The sequence below is a fragment of the Drosophila kikkawai genome, chromosome 3L, assembly GCF_030179895.1.
Source record: "Drosophila kikkawai strain 14028-0561.14 chromosome 3L, DkikHiC1v2, whole genome shotgun sequence".
NCBI lineage: Eukaryota > Metazoa > Arthropoda > Insecta > Diptera > Drosophilidae > Drosophila > Drosophila kikkawai.
This window is the reverse complement of record NC_091730.1, coordinates 17726322-17753394: the sequence shown is the minus strand read 5'-3', so window position 1 is coordinate 17753394 and position 27073 is coordinate 17726322. Positions and strand designations below refer to the sequence as shown.

The following is a 27073-nucleotide window of genomic DNA, read 5'->3' as shown; positions in this document are numbered from 1 at the left end:
AGGTAGCCCAGGCATCTCAGGTAGCTGCCACTGCCACCTGACTGATCAGCTTTGTTTGATAACAACAGAGGGGCGTTGAGCGTTCAGTGTTCGATTGTGTATTGTGTTTGCTCGTGTTCCGATATAAATGAGTGACAAATAAGATTAATTGATATGGGGGCGCTGTGACAGGCCTAAGAGGATCCCAGATCTGGAGCGATGGCTCCCGCACACAGACTTATTTTTGGGGTCACCAAAGCGAGGGATGGGGGTGTTCTTTCCAGATATTTTTTTGGGTAGATTAAAATATTGATAATGGAATAAAAGTATCAAAAGTAACTTCTTTTTTACCTTTCAAAAATTGAAAATATATCTTGCCAGCTGTTGCCATCCGTTTTTTTTTTATTTTTTAATTAACAAATATGACCTAAATTGTAAGACAATCCCCGCCTAATTAACAAAATGCAAACAATTCGCTTGAGCAAATATTTTTGCCGCAATCGTTTCCCCAGTTCGATGAACTCCATCCAGAGTGCGGGACCAGATGATTTAATAAATGTATTAAATAATATTTTGTGCGCATTGTCATTTTGCTGTTCGCTTTTTTTGGGGCCAAATAATGCACACACACAATACGCTCACTCCGTCCCTTTCCCACACTAGCTACGTAACCAAAAAGCCCCCAAAACGACGTCAGCAGCGACGCGGCCAGCGACGGTGACGGTGACAGCGGCAGCGACTGAGACTGAGGCTGCGGTGGTTCAGTTCAACGAACCCGCCATCGCCATTGTCGTGACCCACATTTCGGTCAGCCACCTTCGAATGTGGAGCTGCCGAGCGAGAGAGAGCTACATTCGCAGCCGAACGCGGCCGAACCCCAACGCCAGCCCGAAGTCGAACGAAAGAGCGATAGGCGAGCGAGAGAGCTCGCCCCAGAGCATTTTGCATGCAAATTCGCTTGCAGTTCATATCGACGCATTTTCGCGAAAGTATCGTATGTCGCTTTTTTCGAAATTGAGATTTTAATGCAAAATTGTTGGTCACCTAATGTCTCACTACCCTGTGAAATATTATAACTGAAAACCTTATAGTTCCGATAAAAATTAAGTTTCAATTTTGTCTTTTCTATAGTGCTTCCTAAGAGATTAAAGCACAAAAAAGCTTCTCCTGTAAAATTGCATTTTTCGACATACGATACTTTCGCGAAAATGCGTCGATATGTTCTCTTGTTTCTTTGGCTTTGCTTGTTTTTTTTTTTTTTTTTTGCTGCAATTTTTGAGCTGTGGCGGTCGGTCAACGACACAGAAACCTCAGGTGGGCTTGGCTTCAAACGGGAAGGGGGCGACTGTGAGGAGGGAGTGTCGAAATGCGTCCAAGGAAATCTTTGGCAATTAAAAAATTTGCAAACATATTTTTTGCCGAATTTTTACGATTTTTATAATCGGAGATTTTCTGAAGCTGGGGAAAAGCCGAGGTCATTGTACTCACTGGTGGGGGAGGTGAGTGAGTCAAGAGATTTGCACTCATTTCAATGCTGCAGCAGCAGCAGCAGCAGCAGCAGCAGCAGGGAACTTTCGGGAACAAAACAGCTGTCCCACTTCTCTCCCGCTCGTAACAGCTCCACCTCTGCCTCTCTCTGGCTCCCTCTCTGTGTGGCGCTCTTTCTCCCGGTGGCGTGGCCAAATGTGAATGAACTCTGGTGGCAAAGCGAATAACAAGTTTCAAAAGAAAGTGAGAGCACTTCCACGCACACAAGCACAGGGACATGGCTCGTTCTCTGCTCCCCATCTCTCTCTCCCTCTCTCTATGCACATCTATCTCTCTCTATCCCCATATGGCCCTCTCTTCTTCGTCGGTTCCCCACATTTTTTGATCCGCAACGTCATTTTATAATTCATTCTTTGTTTGTTTGTTAAATAATTTCTTTTTGGGCTCTGCTTTTGGCACATTTGTTGGTAATATTGTTTTTAATTTTTTTTTTTATTTGTTTTGGGTTCTTTTCATGAATGGTTCTATGCCGCAGGGTGTTCTTTGTTTATTTCGCCGCCTGTATAGTTTTTTTTTTTTGCGAAACCGCCTACCTGTTGGCACGATCGCCGCTCCAACTGCTTGACCAAGATTTCTGTTCTGTTTCGGTTCTTTTGCATTCTTTGTTTTGCTTTCAGGTTTATTTTTTTCGGGGGCTACTGTCAGAACTTGACACGAATTCGAACGATCGATCGATTGATGGTCGATCGTCCCAGAAGAGCTGTTGAGCAGGTCCAAAAATATTCATGGGAAATCAATGGAAAGCGTGTATAAATTGGTGTTGAAATTTTGTGATCTTATGGATCTCTGGTTTGCCTGATATGTTTATATTATAAAGTTTTATGTTGCAGAAATAAATTAATTATTTAATCACTTGAAATTTCCGAAAAATATATTATACAAATTCGAGTTACTTTCCCGAATCTATTGGAAACTTCCCCACCGATCTTCTATGGCCACTTCTATCTTCACCTCTTTCTTTCTCCGCCATTTCCTTGTGTTCTCTTTAGTGCGTCAACCGCCCACATATATAAAGAACAAGAAAAGAAGAATAAGAAGACAGACAATACCTAATCTCCTGTCATAACGACGATCGTTTGTTGGGCTTTCAGAACTCCCCATTCTTTCTTCAGTTTTCTTTATGGGGGGGACTCACTCGATGCGTCAGCAATTAGCACGTGCCCGGGTTTTGAGACTCATTTCGGGGTCTTCAAATCCGATCCGGAACTTTATGGCGCTTTAGCTTTACAGTTCATTCAACGCTCGTTCGTCAAGCTCGTCTTGAGGCTTATTCGACAGTTGCTCATAAGTCAACGAGGGCGTTACAGTCGAATTTCGATAATATGAATGATGTTTTTTTTTTTTGTTTTACTTTGAGTGAGGAATTAATTTATACTAAAAATGTAAAATATAAATAAATAAAGTAGGACATCATGCAGAGCTTGGCAATTTATAAACCACTAAAAGTAGCCTCAAAAAGTATGCTACAAAATTTTAAAACTCACATTTTTTGGCATATTTTTGCAAGTGAAACATTCTAAGGATACTTTTAGACCTTTATTTTAGATATTTTAAATTAAAAGCAATTTCTGTGGCATGCCTTTAAGAACTAGAGGACTTTCTCGTTAGAGAAGTCCTACTGTAGATTAATACTTGCTGCTGGCTGCCCAAAAAGTGTGATATGATGTGTAAATAAATTATGTTCGAATTACAACCGTTCGACCTGCGCCTGGCCGCCCATTCAGGTCAGAGGTCAACGCCCCCAGCCAAGCCACCAAGGATAATTCACCCCTCTCACTCACTCACTTGCCGTATTCCTTTTCTCCCAGCTCTCTTTCTCCCTGTTCTGTTTCTCTGTAGTAAAAGCAACACGAGGTCAGCCGCACGTAGGCACAAAAAAGGAGGAGTCGCAGTCGCACTCATCCTCTCCCACAACAATCCTCCCACTCCCCCCCAGTGCACACACACTCGCCATTTGGCCTCGCGCTCATTGACGTCACTTCTGCAGTCGCTGTCTCTGCCGCTGCGCTGCTTGGCTCAGTTCGTTCAACTCGGTGCCTTCATGGTCGCCTTGCAATAGTTGTTATTGTGCTATTGCTATTGCTATTGCTTTTGCTATTGCTTTTGCATTCGCCTGCCTTTGCTTGTTTGCTGTTGGCTTTGGTTTTGCAAGGGGATTGGAGTGGGGGTATGTGGCCCAGTAAGCAATTTGTTTAATTTCAGAATAAGTATTGATAATATTTAAAACTAATATTGGGTAATACTATATTTTATTTATTTGATAATTTTGTGTTCCAAATTTTTATTAATAAATTCTCTTGCAATAGAAAATCAAAACTTACACCATATTTTAACAACTACAAAAAGTTTCTAGAGAAACAACACCAATTTCTTCACTTCAAGACCTATAATTTGTTTGCTTAAATAAACACAACCTAAAACCAATATCTACGACCCTTATTTCCTTTTCCCCACATCAATCAACATAATTAAGGCATTTTCGGGGTGGCCATAGTACACAGATTAACTTCCATTTCTGTGGCTAAACCATTATTTAATGCGTTTCCCACTCTGGCGGCTAGCAAATGGGACCGCAAAAGCCACAAAACTAACGATGACAAATCAGAAATCAACACAATACAAAACCAATATTGGAGGAGTCCGGAATTGGAGCCACAAACACAATAAAACGGAAATACCTTTCACATTTCACATTTTGCGCCAGCGAAGGGCAAACTGCAGCAGAAAGAGTGAGAGATAGAGAGAGACCAAGAAGGATAGAGAGAGCGAGTGCAAGGGATATTGCGACAGCATCTGAGCTCCCGAAAAAGGCAGCAACAAAAGCAAAGCACACACCAAGGCGACCGACAATTGAGGACATTGCACTGCAATAACCTTAAAGAAAATGGTATCAACACAAAGAGAGAGAGAGAGAGAGAGGGAGCAGTGGGGAGCAAAAGAGAACGGGCGCTCTCTTGACTTGGCGCTCAGCAAGCGCTTTTTTTTGCATAAGCAAAATATGCACTAGAGGAGGGGGGGGGGGGGGGGGGATTCTTGGGTTCTATTTGTGTGCCTAGGAACAGTTGTACTCTTTCTTTATGGCGAAGAAGAATAAGGAGAAGAGGCGGAGAGTCGGTGAGGAAGTGACCTCAGGAAGGAAATGCATTGCATTTAATTGGTCAAAATGGGCAGGTGGTGCTATATACGACCACCTGGTTGCCATAGGAATTCAACTAAAAAGGTAGATGAGTCAGGAGAGAGGATTTTCTTAGGTTTTTTATAATATATTAAAGTAACTTGTAATTTTTTTGTTGTGAATATATTATGGAGAACCTGTAGATATACCTATACCAAAGGGTTCGGTCTTAGTTTGATGTAATGTAAAAATAATTAGATTTTATTATTAGAAAGGTTTCAACATTTAATTTCTCATTCTAAGGAATATCTACAAAATTTCTTAACCGTTTAAATTATTTTAAATTTAATTTATTACCTAAATACTTCTTTAAAACCCCTGAAAACTCTTAAATTTCAAGAGTTTCAACCTCTTAGAGGTGTGCATGCCTAAGGGTTCGGTGATGACCCCCTCAACTGAGTGATTAAAAGCCCCACAAAGGAACTCCATTACAAAGGCAAAGGCAAAGACTTGCTGCACCTCTATCAGTTATACCCTGTACATGATTTTCTCGTTTTTGCAGTGATTAGTTTTCCACTCAAACACTTTCGTTGCGATAAAGCCAAAGGAGAGAGGGACAGAGACATCGAGAAACAGGGAGAAGAAGTGGAGCTCTGTCCTTTAACCAGGCCAATGAACTCGAGGCCAGAAATTGGCGCGCGCTTTTAGCAGGGAAAACGGAGTGTTACGGAATGGACTGGAATGGAAGACACCTGTGCCCTGTCAGACCATCATCCATTCCCACACCCCAGCTTTTCACTTTTCCTCTGTGTGTTTTCGGGGGTGGCTGGGATTGGGTGGTTTCGGTGGTGTCTCGGTTTTGCTTTGACCCACTTTCCGTGCGTTGAACTCACCGCCGAGGCAAGCGAAACCCCGAGCCCAAAACCGGATGCATGGGCTCGGGTTCGGGTTCGGTTACGGGTCCGGGGGTTGTTGATTGTGGGTAGCGCACACGAAATTTTTAGGGGTTACGCTCTGGGTGCAACGAAAGTGTTTCGGCTTTAAAGTATTTTTGGGGGCTGCTTTCGGTCATGTGACGACGACGTTGCTCTGGGAGCTGCTGCTGCTCCATGGGATTCCAGAGCTGGAGCAATGACCGCAGCCTGGCCAAAGTTGAAGGATAAATGTGTGTGAAGGAAGGAAGTGCCTAGCTCTGTCCCTCTACATTTTCTTAAATCATTTTTGGCCATCCTCAAGTGCTCTACTTACGGCTACGTCTCATATTTATATCTGAATATTTATATCTACAGCCACATTCTCCGCCTCCCTCGGCTAGTTTTGTATTTTCTTTCTTATTATTATTTTTTTTTTTTTGTGTTGATACTTAGGTTCCCATCTATTTGGTCGTGCGTCACGGCGCTAGAAAGAGACGATGGCAGCCAGCGTAGAAAGAGAGGGAAGTGCCACACACACAAGTTCAATGAACTCGCGGCAATTATTTTGCAATTACTTTTGTGTGGCTTGGCTTATGATCTATCAATTGATAAATTCTAGGCATTGGAACACGCATGGCTAGGCTAGGGTCCAAATTGAATTTGGGATTAATATTATTACAGGTCGTTTGTATATTTATAAATTCGTAAAACAAAATTCAACGAAAATAAAAATATAACTTGGGATTTTCGATAACTTAAAAAGGGATCTTTTCGATTATTTCGATAGGGCTTTTAATGACAAACTTTTAATATATTTTCTAATTTTTATACAGTTAAAAAAAATAGAAAACAAAGCATTAGGTCGAAAAGTATTTTTATAAAATATATAACTTAGGAGTCTTGATAATTTAGAAAGTCAACTTATCGATTATTTCGATAGATCTTTTTATGACAAACTTGAAAAAAATTTCAAAATTTTAGTTACATAGCTCAAAAGCAACCAAGTTAGAAGCCTCTTAACTCTTAACCATTTTGTGATGATTCTTCTAATGACACCTGAGTGGCAGCATTATTTTTTTTTAAGGCAAATGAATTTAAATTTACCTTAACTAAGTTCCCTCATTACCCAATTCTTGGCCGGCAATTGACGCAAGTGGGTTTTTAAAGTAAAGAAACTTTTTTTTTTTTGTTTTTTTGGCGCTCAAAACAATTATCTAGCATTATTGCGCGATTGTTATGTGTTATTTGGGTTTTCTAGGTAGGCGAGCCTCCGAGTGAGCGAGCAAACAAAAATAATCATAGACAAAAAGTAGAAAAAAAAAACACACTAATAATGCCAAACAACTCAAATCTAATCCAAGACAAGTCAAGCAATTGCGGCAAATATTAAAACAGTTGACCAAACATACGGCGGCGAGCAGAACTCGTTTGGGGAGACCCACGAAAAAAAAAGAGAGAGGCAAGGTCTTTTGCGTGCAACAGCAACTGCAGCAGCAGCAGCAGCAACCACGTTTGCGAATCTAACTGCAGTTCTGCGCAGGTCGTTGCCATTTGGCAAACCGAGAAAGAGAGGGCACGAGGCCAGAAGAGCGAGACGGGGCGAGCAGGTGATGACGGCCTCAAGCTGACCAAAGTGCAGTGAACTCTGAAGCGGAGCCCCCAGCAGCTCTGCCTCCACTCCCACTCCCACTCAGGCTCAAGCTGCTCCAACTCGCTCGCTCTGGCTTTTGTTAATGGCGGGGGTATTAATGTAATTTCAATCATTGTTTTCGCCTTTTTTGGTGGCTGCCTTTGCTGTCATATAAATTCTTCACTGCTGCTTTGGCGGCGGCTCTTTTAATGACTCACCCAAAAGCCAAAAAGCCAGACTTCCAAAAATGATTAAAGAAAAAAACCAGAATAAAAAAAATACAAATAAAAATAAACAAAAATAAGCCCAAGCTCACGTGCTGTATTTGGGCGTTCGTTGCCTTTTTTTCGAGTGTGATTTGATTTTGTTTCAGTTGCAACGCATTGAGATCAGTATCTCCATCTCGCTCGGCTAAGTGGGCGCTTTAAATGCATACACTGGGAGAAATTTTAAGAATTTTAAATACAAAAAATATTTTTAAAATTAAGAAAAGAATTCTTTACAAAATAAATGCTCGTTGCAGTGATCCTTTTGATTTTGAAGAAGATTTTCAGACTAAGTTATTATTTAAAGAGTACGTTTTTGGAGGATTTGTACCTAAAATTCCCAAGTACGAATTCAGCGACAAACTGCTTTTAAAAAGCAAGCAGGAACATAAAGTTAAATCAATCAGAAAACATAGTAATGTTGAGGGAGGTTTCTTGACAGAAAATAGATTTATTTTGAATTTATCTTTGTGGATTTTTAACATAATAATTTTGCTTTTATTTAACGATTTTTTCATATTAATATTTTAAATATAATATATTGAAAATGTAAAAAGAAATCAACGTTTCCAAAATACCTAATAAATTTTATAAGTATTTTTATATTGTGAAATATACAAAAAATTGCATAATTAATATTTCTATATTTAAAAAATATAAATCAAAATTTCTCTCAGTGCCTGAGTGCACAGCTGCAGCTTCGAGTCATATTATGCAATAGCTCTTTGAACAATTTATGACAAAAGTCATTGCAAATTATTTTCAATATTGAGTCATATACATATGCGAGCGAGAGACGCCTGCAAAATCAAATTCTCACTACAGGAAGTGGGCGTGGCACCACAGTTGATTACAGACTATAATTGAAATATTGAGTTCAGAGTTCTAGGCAGTCGGGAATATAGTAGTAATTTTATTTTACGCTACAGTCATCTATCATGATTCGATCTTTATCGGCAATATTTCGGTGTTCAATCAAATTATAGGGAATTAATCAAATTTTGGGGCTGAGGCAAAAAAAGAATTTCAGTTTGGCAACAGTAACGAGTGTGTGTTATGATTCTGGGAATTTTGGGGTATTTAAATATTTTGTAAGTATTTTAAAAATGTGTTTCTAAAGGAGGTTAGTCTGGGAAGCATTTGTGTCTAGACGGCGCCTTTAATAAATCCCCAAAAAAAAATTAACTAAGTAACCATTAACTAGACCACTTTATAATCACCTTTTGAGTGGGCGATATAATGTCAGAAAATTGGAGCAAACATTTTCGAAAACCATTGCCTCACATTATTGAACTGCAAAAATGTTTTGTGGATATCACAAGTGCTGACTGCCGCTTGTCCAATGGCAATAATTTATTTGATTAATTTATAAATTGCATTTTGTGCGGCGACAAGAGCAACAAGAAAATTGCACAGCAATCTAATGTAAGCGATTTGTGTGTGTGGTGTGTGTGTGTATGTATGTATTTGTGCGATGCAAAGTGAGGTCGCTGCCGTTCAATAACCTCGAGTGTGTCTGCGGAGAGCCTCTCTACGCAATTGCTAAAGCTATTGCAATTGCAGCCAACGAAGTCAACGAGCATGGCAACAACACACAAGGCACACACACATACACACTACAACACACAGATACACACGCACACTTAGGCACTCACGCCAGAACACTAATCGGTCGAGTCCGTTCGTCTGTTTTCGTCGCTCCTCGCTCTTGTCCGTTGCGTGGTAATTGCTTTCGGTGTGTGGGGAATTTTCTGGGTACTATATATATGTACTATATATGTATATATATACTAAATATATAGTTTTTTAAAGGGTTGGGGTATACAAAAATAAGAGTTTTATCTTGGTTTTCCAATGACTTACTCAGGTGACTTCTTAAACGATTTTTATTTTTTTTTTATTAGAAGATAAACATACCTGAAAATAGAGGAAAAAAGAAGAATGTTTAATAAAGATGTTAAATTTAAATAAAGAGATTATTCATGGGGAAATTTATTAAATAAAACATATATTTCCCATTATTAATTATTATTATTATTATTATTAGTATTATGATTATTATTAGTATCACTATTATACCATCTTAAACCTAACTCTTTCTTATCACCAAACTTCTCACTAAGCACTTTCCCTTACACTCCATAAAAAATACCTCTTCAACTTATTTAAACTGTCCAGAAAATCAAAGTATCTCACATGTCAATACCAATTAAACGAAACTAAGAAAAAAAAAATAAAAGCAAATGAAAACACGCGCCACCAAAAACCCCAGTTAAAACTCACTTCACCTGCATGCAGACGGCCCAGTTAAGATCTCTTGAAAAAAAAACAAGCAGCAACAACAAACACAAACAGAAACAGAAACAGACCCCAATTAACAGCAGGGCAATCTTAACCGCGTCATCTCCGGGCCATTTTCAACCATTCCAGGCACTCAATCATATAGGGATATCATAGGGAACTCGAACCCTATATAAATATACAAGTACTAAGAACTCTCTTTGCCACTTCACCTGCCTGTACCACCACCCCCCTGACTCCTCCTCACTTCTTGGGCAATTAAACCAAATCAAAGCTAGCATAGAGGAGCCTAGTACTCGTGCTCCACCACGTGTGCTGGTGTTGGGGTCTCAGCGTCGTTATCGCATTTCACAATTTTAGAACGAGCTCTCAGATACGAGTGCGAGGGTGAGTGCTAGTATGAGTGCTAGTATGAGTGTGTGAGTGTGAGTACGAGTGCCGCAGCAAGTAACTAACCTAACCCAAAGCTAACCTACGCTAACCCAATTCGGCGAGTTCAATAAACCCGAACGCGGGGTGTGGGCAGGGGGGTTTGGAGCAGCTCTTGCTCGTGGCTTAGGGTATTCCCCTGACTAGCTAACCTCCCCTCCCCTCTCATCATACTGGGCTCCAACTTAATACAATTCTAAAATATAGATTAGCTGTAAATCTTCAGGCCTAATCAGCGGGCATACAAGTAAAAGTGCAGAGAGAGAATTAGTAAAGATATAGTGTATAAATAATGAGTTTAGAATATAAACAAAATATTATATGTATAATATAAATTATTTATGGTATGATAAGCTTAACAATAATTAAGGGTTATATTTGGAAAAATTATTACTAAACAAATATGTTAAAGAAATATTTTAAAATTGAAGTTTAGGGACTTTGAAGAAAGATAAGCATTAACTAAGTATTTTTAATAATATTATTATTAATATTTTATGTACTTTTTTTGCATTTTTTTTATATATATATTTTCTTTTTTATTTTTATTGTTTTTATTATTGGTTTTTAGTTTTCATTTTTATTCTGTTTTTATTATTCATATTTTTTTTATGTAATCTTATTTCCATTTTTATTATTTTTTTATTTTATTATTTTTATATATTTCTTTTTTATTATGATTTGTTTTTAATTTGAATTTTTATATTGTTTTTATTTTATTATTATTATTTTTTAATTTTATTTTGTTTATTTTTATAATTATACTAATTAATTTTCCTCTTCTCTCTAGAATTTTCTCCCAGTGCCCCCAAACGATATTTCTAGACTTTTATAATGACATGCATGCGCTCTCTTCTGCTCGATTCTTCGTCTCTTCAAGAGAGTGTGCGTGTGTTTGTTTGTGTTTGTGTGTGTGTGTGCCTGCCTCAACTAGAACTTGCTTGACTTCGTCGCTGCTTTTCTGATTCTCTGCCTTTCAGCTTTTCTGCTTTTCAGCCTTTTCTGTCGTTTTTCCATCGCCAGTTTGCTGCCAGTGGCTGTTTTTGTCGTTCGTCGGCGCCCACCCGAAGTTCATTGCACTTGGTATAGCGGCATATTTTGCATTCGCCTCTCTCTCTCAGATTTTTTTTCTTATTTTTTTTTTTTTTAGTTATTTCTCGGAGAGTCTGAAACTGAGACTGAGACTGCCTTGTTCTTATCTTCTCTTGTTCTGTGTGACCCACAAGAAACAGAGGCAGAAAGGCCTTTGCCTTTGCCAAAAAAAAGAGTCTCCTTGCATTTGCATTTTCCTTGCTATTTATTTTCTTTTTTCTGCCACATTTCTGCTGTCGAAATAATTGCATTAATGACACACTCACACACACACTATGGCAGCGGTAATTATTATGCTTGTCACTTAAAATTTTGTAGGTTCTGTTAATTAAAAGCAATTAAAAATAGTTTTCGCCTCTTGAAGTGAATTCCTGACAACATCGCCTCGTTGCCAGGCTTTTCTTTTATTTTTCTTAGTTTTTTTTTTGGGAGACATATTCTGACACTTTTCTGACGGAAACACGAATTTTTAAGCATTTGAAAAACGATTTGTCGCCCCAAACTTTTATTATTAGATCAAAAAATTATGTTGGAAAATGAGACAAAAACTTTGCCGGCGGAGTATTTTTTGTGTGTTTAATTTTTCTTTTTTTTTATGTAAAGGAAAATGGGTTAGCAGACTGTCTGAGGGAAAGAAAAAAGGGATTTAGCATTTAGATTTTAGAACTCGAAAGATTCACAGAAGTATCTTGGTGAATACAAAAGTATCTTAGGGATTTCTAGGTGTTCTAGTTGGAATAAAATGTTTATAATGTGAAGTAACATTAGAAAATTCAAATTAACTCTGTAAAAAAACTCAAATCATGGCTCTTAAAGGCAAAGCAAACACTTAAAACTCAATGGCTAGAACACTTTAACAACTAGAAGCCAAGTTTATAGAGTCTATGGAATCGATTTGCAAATGAATTAATTGCTCTCAAAGTTGAATGACTCGTTGCATCTGTCACCCACTTGAGAGCGACGTCTGATTTTTCAATTTGTTGTCGTAAAATACAAATTTTGTCCAAGTAAAAAAAAAAACACCTAATGCCTATGGATTGGTGTCGTGTCGGTCGAAGTTGGAAATATATTCAAAATATCATCTGAAACGTTAACCAAAGTAAAACTGAGAATTTGCAATTGTAAGGAGAAGCGGTGGAACAACGAGATCGCTTCGCTCGGTTTCGTTTCGTTTCGTTTCGGTTAGGTTTTTAGGCCCATTAAATGCAATTCCATCTACTTGACTTGGGGTCCGCCAATCGAGTCACGTTTTTTTTTTTTAACTTCGCTTGTAAGGGGGTGGGTGGGAGGTGGGCGGGCATTTGGACCACTCCGTCGAGGTGATTGTACGGGCTGGCTAACAAGGTACGTGCCGTGGATTTCTGAAGGCTGGCAAACGAACGAGTTTTGAGGCGAAAAGCACTAACAAAATCTATCTCAAATTGTCTTTACATTCGATTTTTTTTTTTGCTTTCAGAGTCAACATAAATTACGAGCAGCTTAATCTCTCGTTCTACGCTTGACATTTTCATATGTATTTATATTGTATGTATATATATATATCTTTATATAGTTTTGGTTTGTTGCATGTTTGAGGTTATGACAACAGCCCCTGACTTGAGGCGGCTTCAACTCAATTCAATTCAATTCGATTCGAGTTGAGTCTATGCGATTCGACACGACACGACACCATTAAATGAGGCAAGGTGTTGTTACCAGATCGCTCACTAAGGGTCTCCATTTTTGGAGCTATTTAAGGGGTTTGGGAAAAGCTAAAAAAAAACCCTGAGGAAATGTCAAAAGTTGCAGCATTAAGTTAGCCAAGGCTAAGGATTATTAAAACCAAAATATAATAAGTAACTTGTGAAGGAGTACATAAAATAACTTAGATTTTTCATCTTTATAAAAATTTCTGTGGGAAATTATGTTAATTATGCTTACTTCCCTTTGTGTTCCAAATAACTCACCTACTTTAATTTACTTTTTCCCCCGCTTAACACTCATAAAAATATGCTTGCCTACACTTACAATATTACTCATACGCACTGTATGCACCTCCTAAACCCCCTTCAAAGGCCACGCCCATCCAGAGACTCCACAAAACCCACAATGAGCAATGCCAAACGGGGGAAAAAAGGCTAAAATCCTATTCCGAGGACAGAACAAAATATTAGATTACTCATACGACGCGTTGACCAGGCCAAAAAAGCAGCCTGTTCCACATTAATTGCCATAAAAATAGTTCCCCCCCTGAAAAGAGGGCGGGGTAAACACACACATTCATATAGAATTTGTGACGGAAATGAGTTAGTGCCATTTGGCATGCCCCCAAGGCGGAGGTAGGGGGATCATCGCAATGCTCACATACGCATGCATTGAAAGCGCGTGCAGTGACTACCAAAAAGAGAGGTGGGGAGGGAAAGCTAGACCCCGTTGTTGATGTTTTTGGCCTGCAGCATTGCCGGGTTGCATAATTATCATGCAACATGCGGCAGTCGACAGTGGAGTGTCTGAGATTTGTGGCCAAAAACAAAACGTTGTTTAACGCCTGAGAGGGTTTTGTAGAGTTGCCTCCACCCCAGAGCCCCTTTTCCAGGAGCTTAGCTAGGCTTAGTCACGCACTTTACGCAAAATTTTCACAGCGAGGTGGGAGTAAAGAGTTTTCAGAAGAACAAAAAAGTTTAGAAACATTAATAAATATTAAAAAATACTGAAAGTAACCTATAAAAAATTTCTAAAAAACTCAAATCACAGTCAGCTTTTCCCTGCAAAAACTTCTCAATCCACCCCTTTTTTAAACCAACCATTTTTCCCTGGCTTTTGTGGTCTCTGTGTGCCTGTGGGCCTTTTGCTGCCCGGCAACCAGCAACTCTCTGAGCGAAACGTGCGTGGCATGACCATTGCTATCAAAACCTGGCCAAAAACACAAGAGAGAGCGGTGGTGTTGGTGGTGGGCAGCAGCTGTGCGCTACTGGGAGGCAGCAGTTTGGAGCGGTCTTTGACCGCGGCGAAACAGCAACCGTTAGGTAGCCAGGTAGCCAGAAGGATTACGAGGCCACAACGTTTGCTAGCTTGTGCGAGGTTAGTGCCAGAGCTAAAATAAAAAAAAAAGAGGCAGCGGGTAAATCAGTTAAAGCTAAACGCCTGCAAGGTTTTTTTCTTTACCAAAACCAAACTGAGAGCCTCATTCCCCATTCGCCTCGCGTGCCCCGGCAAAGTTGCATTGTTACTACCGTGGCTTGGATTGCCTTGGAGGTGGGTCTCAAGCCTGCTTCGTGCTGCTTATCGCGCCTCAAAATGCTCTGCGCCACATAAATCAATTAGTTGAGGAGGGGGAGCAGATGGGGTAGAGGAGATGGAAGGGCGCCCATTTTGTTTTTTAAGGCATAATTGAAGGCTTGTTGCTGGGCGCTACTTACTAACCGTACAAAGGAAAATTGGGAATTGAGCGGAGCGAATCAAAGCCCAAAAGAGCTTTGGGGTGGGAGAATAATGCTAGAGGAAATGCGGAACCCTTTGGTATGCAACTTAATTTAGGCTACACCCAACGTTTGCAACGGTTTTTGGGTGGCCAAGAACATAGAGTCTTGGAAAATAACTTAGTTAGCTTGGTTTGGGTAGGTCTAATTAAATGGGTTTTAGGTTCTTTAAATTAATAAGAAGATTTAGAGTTGAATAACTCGAGATGTCTTGGGGAAGGTCTTATTATATCTTAGGAAATCTCTGATAACTAAGGTTTGACTTGAAGGATTTTAGAGATTTTTGTTTTAAATAAGAGATACAAGATTTTAAAGGTAAATTATAAGAGATGTCTTGGACTAACGTTGGTTTAACTCGGATATATCTATTATAACTAAGTTTTTCTTTACCTGTCTGTCAAAATATGTCAAAACAAAAACTGCTTTACAACTTAGGTTTCCCAACAATTTCCTTGTTATGTCTAAATACCAAGCCAAAAGTTCAATTAACTCTATCTTAAATGCTCCCTTAAAAAATAAAAAAAACAAGACATAAAAGAACGTTTCCCTTGGCAGGTAATTAACAAGTCGTGAGCCATTCCCACGCCACACCAAAATCCTGGCCAAGATGGCACGCCCTTTGGCCACATAAATAATTCGCTCTTAATTATTGGCCAAGTCAAGGCGAAAAGCAAAGTTGCCAACATAAAACTGTCAACGGCAAAATGTCAGACTGTTTTTTCTGCCTGTTTCTGTTTTGTTTTTTTGTGACTTATGACATAAGACAATTACAGCCAGGGTGCAGCAGCAGCTGCCAAACCATCGGCGCATTGAACTCCTCTTTCTCTAGTAGTGGCAGCTACCGTTGATGATGTTGCTGCGGCAAACATCTAGTTGCAACTTGGCTGCGGCTTGCAACATGTGATCCGCTGCTCGGCTTTCGGGCTCGACTCGACTGGGCTCGGGTTTTTCCCTCGAGCAGAGTGCATTCACCTCCGACTGACTGACTGACGTCAACGTTTTGGCTTGGCAAAGAAAGCACCGAGTCAATGCACTTTGTTGCAACAATCTGCACACCCCACCCCCTACCACCTCTCTCTCTCTCTTTTGCCATTTCCCTAGCTTGCGGTACTTTCATTGCTCGAACGGCAAAAAGCAAAAATAAAGCACAGCAAAAGCAGCAGCAGAAAACTCGTTGCGTTGCAAGTTCGTTGACGTCGCCATCAGTTGTGTGACTATGCGAGTGTGTGTGTGTGTGTGTTGTGTGTGTTCTAGAATGTTGCCTCGTCGAGAACTGGGAACAAAGTTTGCAGCTAGATTGCAGCGGAGAAAGAGAAAGCAACAACATGTGCAACATGTTGAAGCAATGGCTAAGGAAAAATTAGAGCCACAAACAAAAGAAAGGTAAAGGAAATTATATAACTATATAAATTATATAGAAGAAATATATTTAAAATAAGAAAAAGTTTATTTCAATATTTTAAATATATATATTTTTAAATATTTTAAATATTGAAGGTTTTTAAAAACCCTGAAAAGGACCTCAAAATGTATGCTATAAGAAGTTGCATTAAAAATAATACTACGTTTGGTGACTCAAAAATTGTGTTGCCTACTTTTAGAGGCTTTTTAAAAAGGATTTTAAGGCGCTATATTTCAAAAACGTCTCATTTTTATCACATTTAAACTTAAAGTTTACTTAAATTAAGAAAATCTCCAACTAAGCACTGTTATGATTAGTTACTCAAATCACATAACATGTTTCAACTGCAAAATTAATGTAAATTTTGCTTCAATATTTCATTTTTTAGCCATAAAATAAGATAACCCTTGAACCCTCACAACCCCTACAAAACCCCATTCCCCACACCCACGCTCTAAACAGCAGTCTAAACAAACAAATATTTTGGCTTTAGCAGCAGGAGTAGGAGGAGCACCTCCAGTAGCAGCTGTGGTAAAAGTGAAACAAACTAAGTCGCACCACCACCCCCTCTACCCCCTTGATACCCAGCTCAACCCCCCCACCGAAAAAGGGGTAAGTAACCTCGAATGAAAGCAAAGACTTGAAGCCAGAAAGCGGCACGTGGCACGGAGTGAATGACTTTTAACTGGGTCAGCAAAAGTGGCTGGTGTCCCTCAGCCAGCTACGGGGGTGGTTCAGGTACATGCCCTACTCCTACCCCATCTATATACTCCGATATGTATATATATATGTTTGCCCAGCTACTCAACCAAATACACACACAGGCACACACACATTTTACTATCGCTCGTAAAGCAGAAAAATAACATTGACTCGTAGTAGAGTTTTGCAGCTGCAACTGCACCACGTTCTCTTTGGCCCGCAGATAAGCCCGAAAAAAAAGGCAACGCAGGGTGGGCGTGGCCTGGCCATTAATTTAATCCGCCATTTGATTCTGTTTTGCAGTGCTAATTACTCATTCGCTGGAAAATATAAAACGAATTCGAAATGGCCTTGGATGAGCAGCAGCGATTGGAATAATTCGTTTTCTGTGAATTTTAATGGTCATTCCTAAAGTGGGATATAATTCTAATTTTGTTTGTAAAATTTTTAAGTGTTATTTTAATCTATCTACAATTAAAAGAATTTAATTAAGTTAGTTTTAAGTGCTAAATTTTACTTTTAAACATTTTTATTTTTATTTTTCCCTCTCATGCCCATTCACTCTCAAAAGCTCGCTGCTCTGGGTTCGAGACATCTAGCATTTTCCATTGCCTGCTTTCAGGCTGGAAGCATAGCGCTCGATCGTAATGACAGCTAACGCCAGATGGCGCCAGGCAAAAGTCATGTAGAAAAGTATGTAAAAAGGGACTTTGGCATGTAAAAAGGTGATTTAAGATCTATTTTTAATTTTAAAACAAAATTAAAAACATTAAAAAATATAAACTAAAAAAAAAAATCTTTTCAATATTTTTAATTTTTTGTCTTAAATCCTAAAATAAGTTTTATATTTAAGTGCTAATATTCGCAACTTCCCTTTCTCGTAAAAATATTAATCGTTTATTACTAACGTTATCTCTACTGTGTGTTGTGCTGTGGCTTGTAACCCAAATAGGCTTGGGTTGTTGACCCAAATTGCAAGGTGCATTGAACTGCTGGCGGGAAAATGAAAAGCGGAGTACGAAACGTCACCAGCGATGCGTAAGTGAAAGAGAGGAAAAAAAGTGGGCGAAAAATGTGTGAAAGTGTGTGCGTATAAGCAATTTTTTCGTTTAACTAATGTATTTTTTTATAACAAAAATTAAGCCATTGTTTTAATAATTTTTAAAAACAAATTAAATATCTATTGTATCAAATACCATTAATACATTTGCATTAAAACGATGCATTTTTATTTTATTGTAAATTCATAGATCTTAATTAAAAACAAAAATAACAATTATAATTTTTTTTCTTTCCTTGTTATATTTTCAAATAGGAACTGCATTTTCCAGACTTTTCCTTGGAGATACAGAAAATTCCCATTTGAATTTCGAACAACCTAAATACAACCTCCCCCTCTCTCACTCGCTGACTCTGAGTCTCTGTTTCTGTTTCTCACCCCTCTGCCACACCTCATGTTCACTAACTCACTCACACACATGCGCGCACACACCAACACGCCTAGACAATTTCATGCAACGCTGCGTCGCTGGCGGCGTCTCTGCTGGCGTCGACAGCGACTGCAGTCAGTCGTTCAAGTGCATTTCAGAGCATTAACCTTTCAGTCTTCGTGTGTGTGTGTGTGTCCTAGCACAACATTTCTCTCTCCTCTCTGCCTCTCTTTCTTGCTCCCTGGAGCTCTCTCTCTGGTTTTCCTTGGCTTTTCCTTTTGGTTTTCCAATTTGAAGTGCAGGCAAGTGGAAAACCGCGAAAGCAAAATCAGTATTAAGGTCTTGTGGTAAAATCTTAGGGAATGATGGAAATACAGATGAACTTCTATTACCATTAACAATATTATTTCCCGTTTAAATTTATAAATTAATTAATATAGGGCACAAATAATTAAACAAACAATTTAAAATGTATCTTTAGAATACTACAAAAACCACAAAAAATAAAGATAAATATGGTGTTTCTTGATAAATAAAATGTTGGTACTATAAGTAATTATCACCTAAGAAACTATTTTCCTTACAAGCAGAGCAATCAAGATTATGAAAAGATATCTTATTAAACCTAGCCCAAAATTATTTCGTAATATTTTCTTCCCTAGCATTTATTGTTGCTTTCTTTTCCCTTTGAGATTATCAAGTGCATTTCGTTTGTTTGTGCCCACATATAACATCATTATCATTATCTTGCCCTGCATTCTGAAGTTGATGCAGGTTAGGGTCTATTCCCAGAGAGAGGGAGCGAGACACATAGCTGAAGACAGAGAGGGAGGTGTAGGAGGCAAATAAAGATTTGGGAATTATAGACAAATATTAACTTGGCTTATTATTTGTTTGTTTGCTCTGTGTGCAGCTGAAGCAATGTATTTAATCATTTCCGATGATAGGAAACGTTCTAGATTCTGTATCTTCCTCTATATCCACCCGTCTCACCTACAAATAAAATGCAATAAAAAAACGAAAGAAAGAAAAATCCCCCGGAGTGTTTGGGAGAGCAAACTAAGCGAGGGAGTGAGCGAATAAAATCATGCTCTCCAACGATTATGCTCTCTTTTGCACTCTCTCTGTCTTTCGCCCTCTCTCCACTGCCTTTCTTGTGGCCTATGCTGCGTACGCTGCTTCTGTTTTCTGCTTTGACATTGAACGAGTTCATTCACATTTGCTGCACGCACACAGCTGCAGCGAGCGAGCACACAGATACACTGGCACGAAAAACTACACGAAGCATAAACAACAACCGAAGCCGGAGCGAAATGGAAAGAGAGGGAGGCAAAAAAAAGAAACACAGTAAAAAAGGAAAAAAGAAAACACTGAAAAAGAACAACCGAATTTATTCATGCGCCTGTGTGTGTTTAAATAAATAAATAAATATGCTAAATAATGTGAAAAGAATAACAAACGCGTTAGATAATAGTCCCGTCCCGAAAGCAACAGAAAAAGGAACAAGAGAAAGCAATGGAACATCACAAAGAAAGATCCCCCGGAATTTTATTGAAAATTAACATCTATTTGACTATTCCTTAGCGTCTCCGCTTTGCTTGCTTCTTCTCGTTCTTTTTACCTTTTAGAATAAACAAAAACAACAGCAAACTAATATCACCTGCCTACCAACAATTTTTGTTAGTTACGAAATCGGGAATTGGGTCATTAAGGCAACACAGAATGTGTGAGTAACGATAATTAGTTGTTGGGTTAAGGATACCGGAAAGAAGGGGGAATATCCATTATAGACGCGAGTGAGTCATGTGGGAAATTGGAAAGTATTTTAGGGATCTTCAAGAAAAGAGGCTAAGAGAAATGAAGTCATGAAATTAATTAATATAAATATATTATATATCAATTTCGATTTCCTATTGAACTTAAAAGCCTTTACATAAGGTTCAAAAATTATAAACCTCAAAAAGTTCTCTAAATATTCGAAACGCTTCTTGGCTCTAAACCTTTTCCGCCATAATTAATCAACCTGAAGAACCCTTAAGCGGCTCTCAAAAGCCATAAAACACGACCAAGAACAATAAACAAGTTCCAAATAGAGTTCTTGGCCAACAGCGAATGAAGTCATTCGTCAGCTCAAAAAACGCAGAAAATACAAAATAAAATAAATCGAAAAGATAAACGCCAAGAATCTGTCTCTGAAAATAGAGGTCAATAGACAAGACGAAGGTCCGTCGGACAGATCAGGTAGGTAGGCAGGCAGGCAGGCAGACCGACCACAAATGGCTGGGGCGGAAATATCAGCCGAAAACGAGCCACCGCTCCACGCGTCGTATGAGCAATATGAGATATAATAGTGCGTGAGCTCCGAGACGGGTTTCCAGTGTGGAGGAATATATAACCTTGAACTTCAAAAAAGCGCGAGGAAACGGCGCACACACAAAAATTTGTAGGCCTACCTATTCAGTTAAACATATATTTACATTCACATAATAAACATATAAATTAGCGCACAACAAAAGACGTTCCACGAAACTTGAAAACTGGTCCAAAGTCAATGAACTTCTGCTTCTTCCTTTGAAGATCGATTCAAAGCCCCTTTTTTTGGGCATACACACAGTGGTTGATTTCAAGGAGTTTTGGAAACAAGGGTTTAAATCTTTTAAAGGCCAAGATTTAGATTAGAGTTTTAAATCTTGTTAAGGCCAAGTTTTAGATTTATAAAAGGTCATATTTACCATTTCTTTGAAGAATAACTATAATTTATGTACAACCATTTCCAAACTTTCTATATTTTTTTCTGATATATATTTTAAAAATTTTGATGTTCAAATTTCCTTGAAATCACTGTGCCTATCATTTCGCAACGTTTGAAATTTCAGAAGCGCAGACAGATTGAATCCAAAAACAAATACCAGGATCGCCAAGGGCCAGACAGCATAAGAGGGAGAACGAGAACGAATGAACCTGGAACCTGGCTGTTAACCCAATTCAAGGACGTCATTGAGACATTAAACCCGACTCACACTGCTCGAGAACCCCGAGAGTTCCGAGTTCCGAGGAGTGCGAATATAAGGGAATAGGGCAAACTACTTTGCCAAGGTTGTGCAGAGTGAGTTTCTGGCGGGGATGGCAGCGTGACACGATCACCACAAGCTTATATTTCGCCATCTCTGAATAAAAGGGAATATTCAGAATCACTGGACTCTGTCCAGGCGAATGAACTGACCGGCATTTTCAATGTCACAGACGACAAAGGGCCGATGGCAATGGAGGCTTGAAAAGCAGCAGGAGACCAAGAAATGCACAGTGGAAAAATCTTGAATATTAAACTATAAAGATAGTGCTTTAAAATAATTTATATTTTATAATAAAATTTAACAAGAAAGGAAGCTAACTTCGGCACGCCGAAGTTTCTATACCCTTGCAGATATTATTTCATTACATTTTACCTACGTATACTTATTATGTTTACAGTTTGACAGTTACAGTTTTGCATTCCCAGCTTTATATTTTATCTACATCTACCGATCGTTTATATGGCAGCTATATGATATAGTTGTCCGATTTTTATGAAATTCATACCAAAATTCTGAAATAATAAAATAAGACTATATCTCAGAGTAGATGAAAATACGTTGAAAAACAACGAAGTTATAATTTTTTTCTATTAATTTCCTGATCGTTCCTATGGCAGCTATATGATATAGTCGTCTGATTTTCATAAAATTTTTACCAAAATTCAGAAATAATATAAAATGGTCATATGTAAAAAATAGTGCACATATGTTGAAAAACAGCTAAGTTATAATTTTTTTTCTAAAAATTTATTGAACATTTGTATGGCAGCTATATGATATAGTCGTCCGATCCGGCTCGTTCCGACATATATAGCAGTGAGAGCATATAGAAGACTATATGCAAAGTTTCATTCAGATAGCTTTAAAACTGAGGGACTAGTTTGCGTAGAAACAGACAGACGGACAGACAGACAGACAGACAGGCAGACAGACGGACAGACGGACAGACGGACAGACGGACATGGCTAGATCGACTCGGCTGTTGATGCTGATCAAGAATATATATACTTTATAGGGTCGGAAACGTCTCCTTCACTGCGTTGCAAACTTCTGACTGAAATTATAATACCCTGCAAGGGTATAATAAACTAATTGCCTAAATATATATTTAAAATATTATTTGGAAACATTTTGAAATACTTTATCCTTCAAAGTTCAGTGCAAAATCAAAAGAATCATCTACAGAAAACGTATTGAAAGTTTCGTTCTGGTTTGGTGGTGGCTTTATTTTATTTGTATTTCGTTTTTATTTGTATTTTTTTTCTTTTTTTGTTGTTGTACATTTTGATTTATTTTATTGCGACGCAATTTAATGCAAGGACAATTCGCCAGACGACGTCGCAGGTTTTGTGTGAAGGGCAAGGGCATATGAGAGCCTGTTGCTGGTTGGAGAGAGGGAAATCAACCCCGGCGAAACTGAACCCCTGTTCAAGTAATTCCCGATCCCTTTTATTTATTCCCTTTTTTTTTTCTTTTTGTCCAGCCAAAGGAGGTCAAATGAGTTCAATGTCAGACCCAAAGTCGGTGGTTGTACATCAAGTTGCACGTGGCAAGCACACTTTTGCCTTGCCACCCCCGCCAGCAGTATAGTTTACCCCTCAAAAGGATAATATATAGTATATGTATGCAGGACTTACCTTGCAACCCTCGCAGGAATGCACGCCGTAATGGAAACCGGAGGCCTTGTCTCCGCAAACGCGACACAGCACCGTAGTGCCATCGAATTCTGGAAGAAAAGATGGGAAATTCAAGATTAGCAAAGCTGGAAAAATATATGAAAAAAGTGAGAAAGTAATTGAAGAATTTAGAGGATTAAAAAAACCACTTAACAACCCAGAATGGTGATGATCGTAAACATTAAACAACAACTTCAAACTATAAACAATCAAAAGAAATTCCCAAAGATACACACAGAGACATCAAAAATACGTAATACTTTCTTCATAATAAACAACACTGCGCAATGGCATTGCCAAAGACGAAGAAAGCAGCAAAACGAAATGGTCGAGACAACAAAAACTTGTTGCTGAACTTGAGCTCGTTCTTGGCCAAAGAAATGTTACGTAACTTTCACCGGCACGGCAGGTAGGGTAGACAAGCAGAAAAAAAAAATAAAGCAGCCAAACCAGAAGAAAGTAAACAAGAGAGCAGCCAAGAACACAAGAGAACCCAAGAGCCAGAGAGAAAGACTTTCTTTCTTAATGGGAGAAAAAAAACAAGTTCTGAATGCTGGGTGAAAGACTTTCTTCTTTAAACGTGTTTTGTTTTGATTCTTTCCTTACGTTGAGGAAGCTCCAAAGAAAGGCTTTCTCTTAGTGGTAGAAGGTACCCTCTCTCACTCTCTCTCTCTCTTTCTCTTACTTTTGAATTCTGCACCTTTCTTGTCTCTCCCATTTTCGGCATCTTACTCTTCACCCCCTCTCTCTGCATCTTTCTTTTCCCTCCCACTTTCTGCACCTCACTCTTCGCAACCTCTCTTTGCATCTTTCTCTCTTCTCCCTCTCTCTGAACTTCCTCTTTTTGTCTAACAATCAGACACGCCACGCTTTGTAAACAATTGTAAATGGCAAACAATGTTCATGATCTTCACGCTGCCACGGCCAACATCATTATTGCGGTGATCATGATCAACTTGTATCTGTATCTTTTTTGCTATTTCTGTGCCAGTCACACAAACACACACATGGACAGCATCTATATCTATCTCACTCGCAGACTGCAACGCCGACAAGTTCACTGACATTTTGCACTGCAGATCGTTGCACTTTTGCATTGGACAACAACAGCAGAGAGGAGGGAAGGAGGAGGAGCAGCAGGAGGGTAACTGGCACTGATCTCTAGGCACGCCACTGACTGAATTCAAGTTTCCACACTGAAGATCTCAGCCAGCAGATACATAAATGATCGACTGAGAGTGCAGATCAGTGATCTACTTTTAAAGCGGTTTTGCCAATTAAATGAGCTGCAAATGAGTATGGTTTTTAGGGTCGATCTGTGAGTTATTTCAGTATAAACAATTTCAAGATCAGTGATCCTTAAAATACATAAAGTATCTTAGCTTACAAAACAATAAATACACAAAATTCAAATACTTAATAAACTATTTATCAATCAGAAAGATCTTTTGATCATTTCATACTTCATTCCAATAATTAATCATTCACTTGTATCTGACAGATGCACAACTAGGAAGCAAAAAACATCACAATAATACGCTTCTTCCCTTCCTCATAGATAAAGATACAAAACTATCTGCTACAGAACAGAACTATCTGTAGTAGCCGTAATTGAAGCTCTTATCGAAAAAAAAAAGAAAACAATCACACAGGCATGTTTATGTGAGCAAAAAAAAGACAGAGAACAAATTTTCCCAAGCTGTGTCTTTATTTAATAAAAAATAAGTTTGTTGTTGTTCTGGTTTCTTTATTTGTTTTTTTTTTTCGGGGAATTTCGTGGCACACATTTAAAAATATTTCAATGGGAGGGGGCGGTGTTTGAGAGCAAAAAGAATGCCACATTCTATATGTAGGTATCTCGCTCGAGCTGGGGGACTGGTTCTCTCTTTCATTCCTAATTCGGAAAGCGATTCGGAATCGCTTTGGCTTACGTCATTGCCATTGTGATTTATATAAAAATATCATTTTATTTTGGCAAGAACTTTGCTTTTGTAATGGATTCGCTCACGGGTGTTACCAAATTCTATAAACAAAAGCAAGCCAGGCAAGGTCAGTGCAGAGGCCCTCCCTACCTCCCTACCTCCCGCCCTGTCTAACCATCTCTTTCTCTTCCTCTGTGGCTATCTCTATCTATCTAGCCATCGCCTTGGGAACTTTTGAGTGAGTTGTTGGCATTCGCTAATCGGCGACACGTGTAATAGCCTCCTGATAAATGAAATTCTATTTTTCTCTCTAGGCTTTTTTGTGTAATAATAAAATATACGAGTTGCTGATAGTTCCCTATATGATAAAGTTGGTTTGTTTTTTTGCGATCTATCACGAAATTCACCTAAGGTCGAGCTGGAACTTGAGCGCTATTGTTTAGGGGATTAAGTTAGTTGGACGACTGTGAATCAGAGTGATTGAAAATTAAGTACTTGAAAGTAAAGGTTTTTAGATTTTGAGGTGCGAACTTTAAGGGAAATGTAATGAAGACTCTACACATGACTTTAAATTTAATTTAACTGTTCTTTATCTTACTTGTTTCAATATTATATTATAATCATAAGAGATCACTTGGTTCCATTTACTTGTACCTAGAGGTGAACATTCAAGAAATTTTGGTGGATATTTAGTTTTTCTTAAACCTAAATGTAGTAAATAAACACAAAACAAGTTTTACCTTATCAAATATTACTTTCCAATAATTTTTCCTTTTATTAATAATTTTTAAATATTATTTTCCCCATGAAATACTTTAGCTAACAAAATAATCTTTCCCTGCCAAAAATATATGGGAATTATCTAATACGCACTCTGCACACACACACTCCTGAACGTAGGCGACCTTGAAAGTTTCATTCACTTCACATGAACACAGACAGTGGGCTGAAAGGCAGAGGGTGCGGGGGCTTTTTTGGGGGGTGTCTGCGAAGAGGTGGAAACGGGCACTATCTGAAATACTAGAAATAAACCAAACAAATGGCAGTCACACATACACACCCGCAAAAACCACACACACACACTTGGCTAAATTTTTGGCTACTCAAAAAAAAGAGAGGAAAAGAGCGTCAGAGAGGATCGCCATATTGGCAATGTTCTGTGAGAGTACAAAAAAAATAAATACGAAAAAAACTACAAAATTAAAATTTGACATTGAAATTTTTGCTGCTCTCTCGCTCTCACAGTTAATCAATAAAAAATTTTGCGCGTGCGAGAGAGGGAGAACGAACTTCAATGCGGAAATGTTCAGACAGGTTTTTATTTTATTATTTCTTCGGTTCGCTTAATTTCTGCTGCCATATTTTTTTATTTAGCGCCAGTTCAATGTATCGCTTAATCAAGTCAAGAATACAAAATTCACTCGTCAAGTTCAAAAAACGCAACTGAGGTCAGCCGAAAAAGTCGCGACTTGTGTAGAGTACCTTGTAAAGTGGGCGTGTGTTTTCTGGGTTCATTGAATCAACAGCTGCTGCTGCCTCCTAAAATTTAGCTTGTCAACTCTCGATTATGCAATGAATTCAAATTAATATTAAACTGAATTTTTGAGAATTTTTTGCAGCGAGTGCAATGATCTTGGAATTCATTTCGCTTTTTGCGGGCCTTGCCCTTTTGGGGGAGATCATCAATTTATGAAACCTTCTGGAGAGGTTATTGATCGAGGCGTGGGAATGTTTAAAAAGTGAGCCTGGGTCATTGCCATAACATTTTAAAATGTTTAAATATTTAGATCAATACAGTTTCAATGGAAGAAAAGCAAGTAGATCTTAAAAAGCTACTAAAGATACTTAAGTATCTCAGAGTTGACAAGATTGACTGATATTTCCTCTTAAACCAATTAGCCAAAAGTAAAAGTCCAGAGCCAAGTTCATAAAGTTCAAAACAAAACTTTTGCCTATAAATAAATTGCAATGAAAAACACACACAAACACAACACAAGTATTTTTTTACTTTCGATTCATTGCTGGTTTTCACTTTCTTCTGGTCTTTGGCCGCCTAATAAATTTCTAAAATGCACAAATAATTGTGCCAATAAAAATAAAAATAAACACGAGCGGACACACAAAGCTCAAATGAA

At 38.5% G+C, this 27073-nt stretch overlaps 1 protein-coding gene across 3 annotated transcripts in view; it reads right to left on the bottom strand.

Annotated features, from left to right (window-relative positions):
* Eip75B (Ecdysone-induced protein 75B) overlaps positions 1 to 27073 on the bottom strand; it is a 106957-nt gene that overhangs the window by 19832 nt on the left and 60052 nt on the right. For all 3 annotated transcript variants that reach the window (XM_070285760.1, XM_070285761.1, XM_017175462.3), the window contains one exon: positions 22978 to 23066. In XM_070285760.1, coding sequence (XP_070141861.1) covers positions 22978 to 23066 — 89 coding nt within the window. The remainder of the gene's footprint in view (positions 1 to 22977; positions 23067 to 27073) is intronic.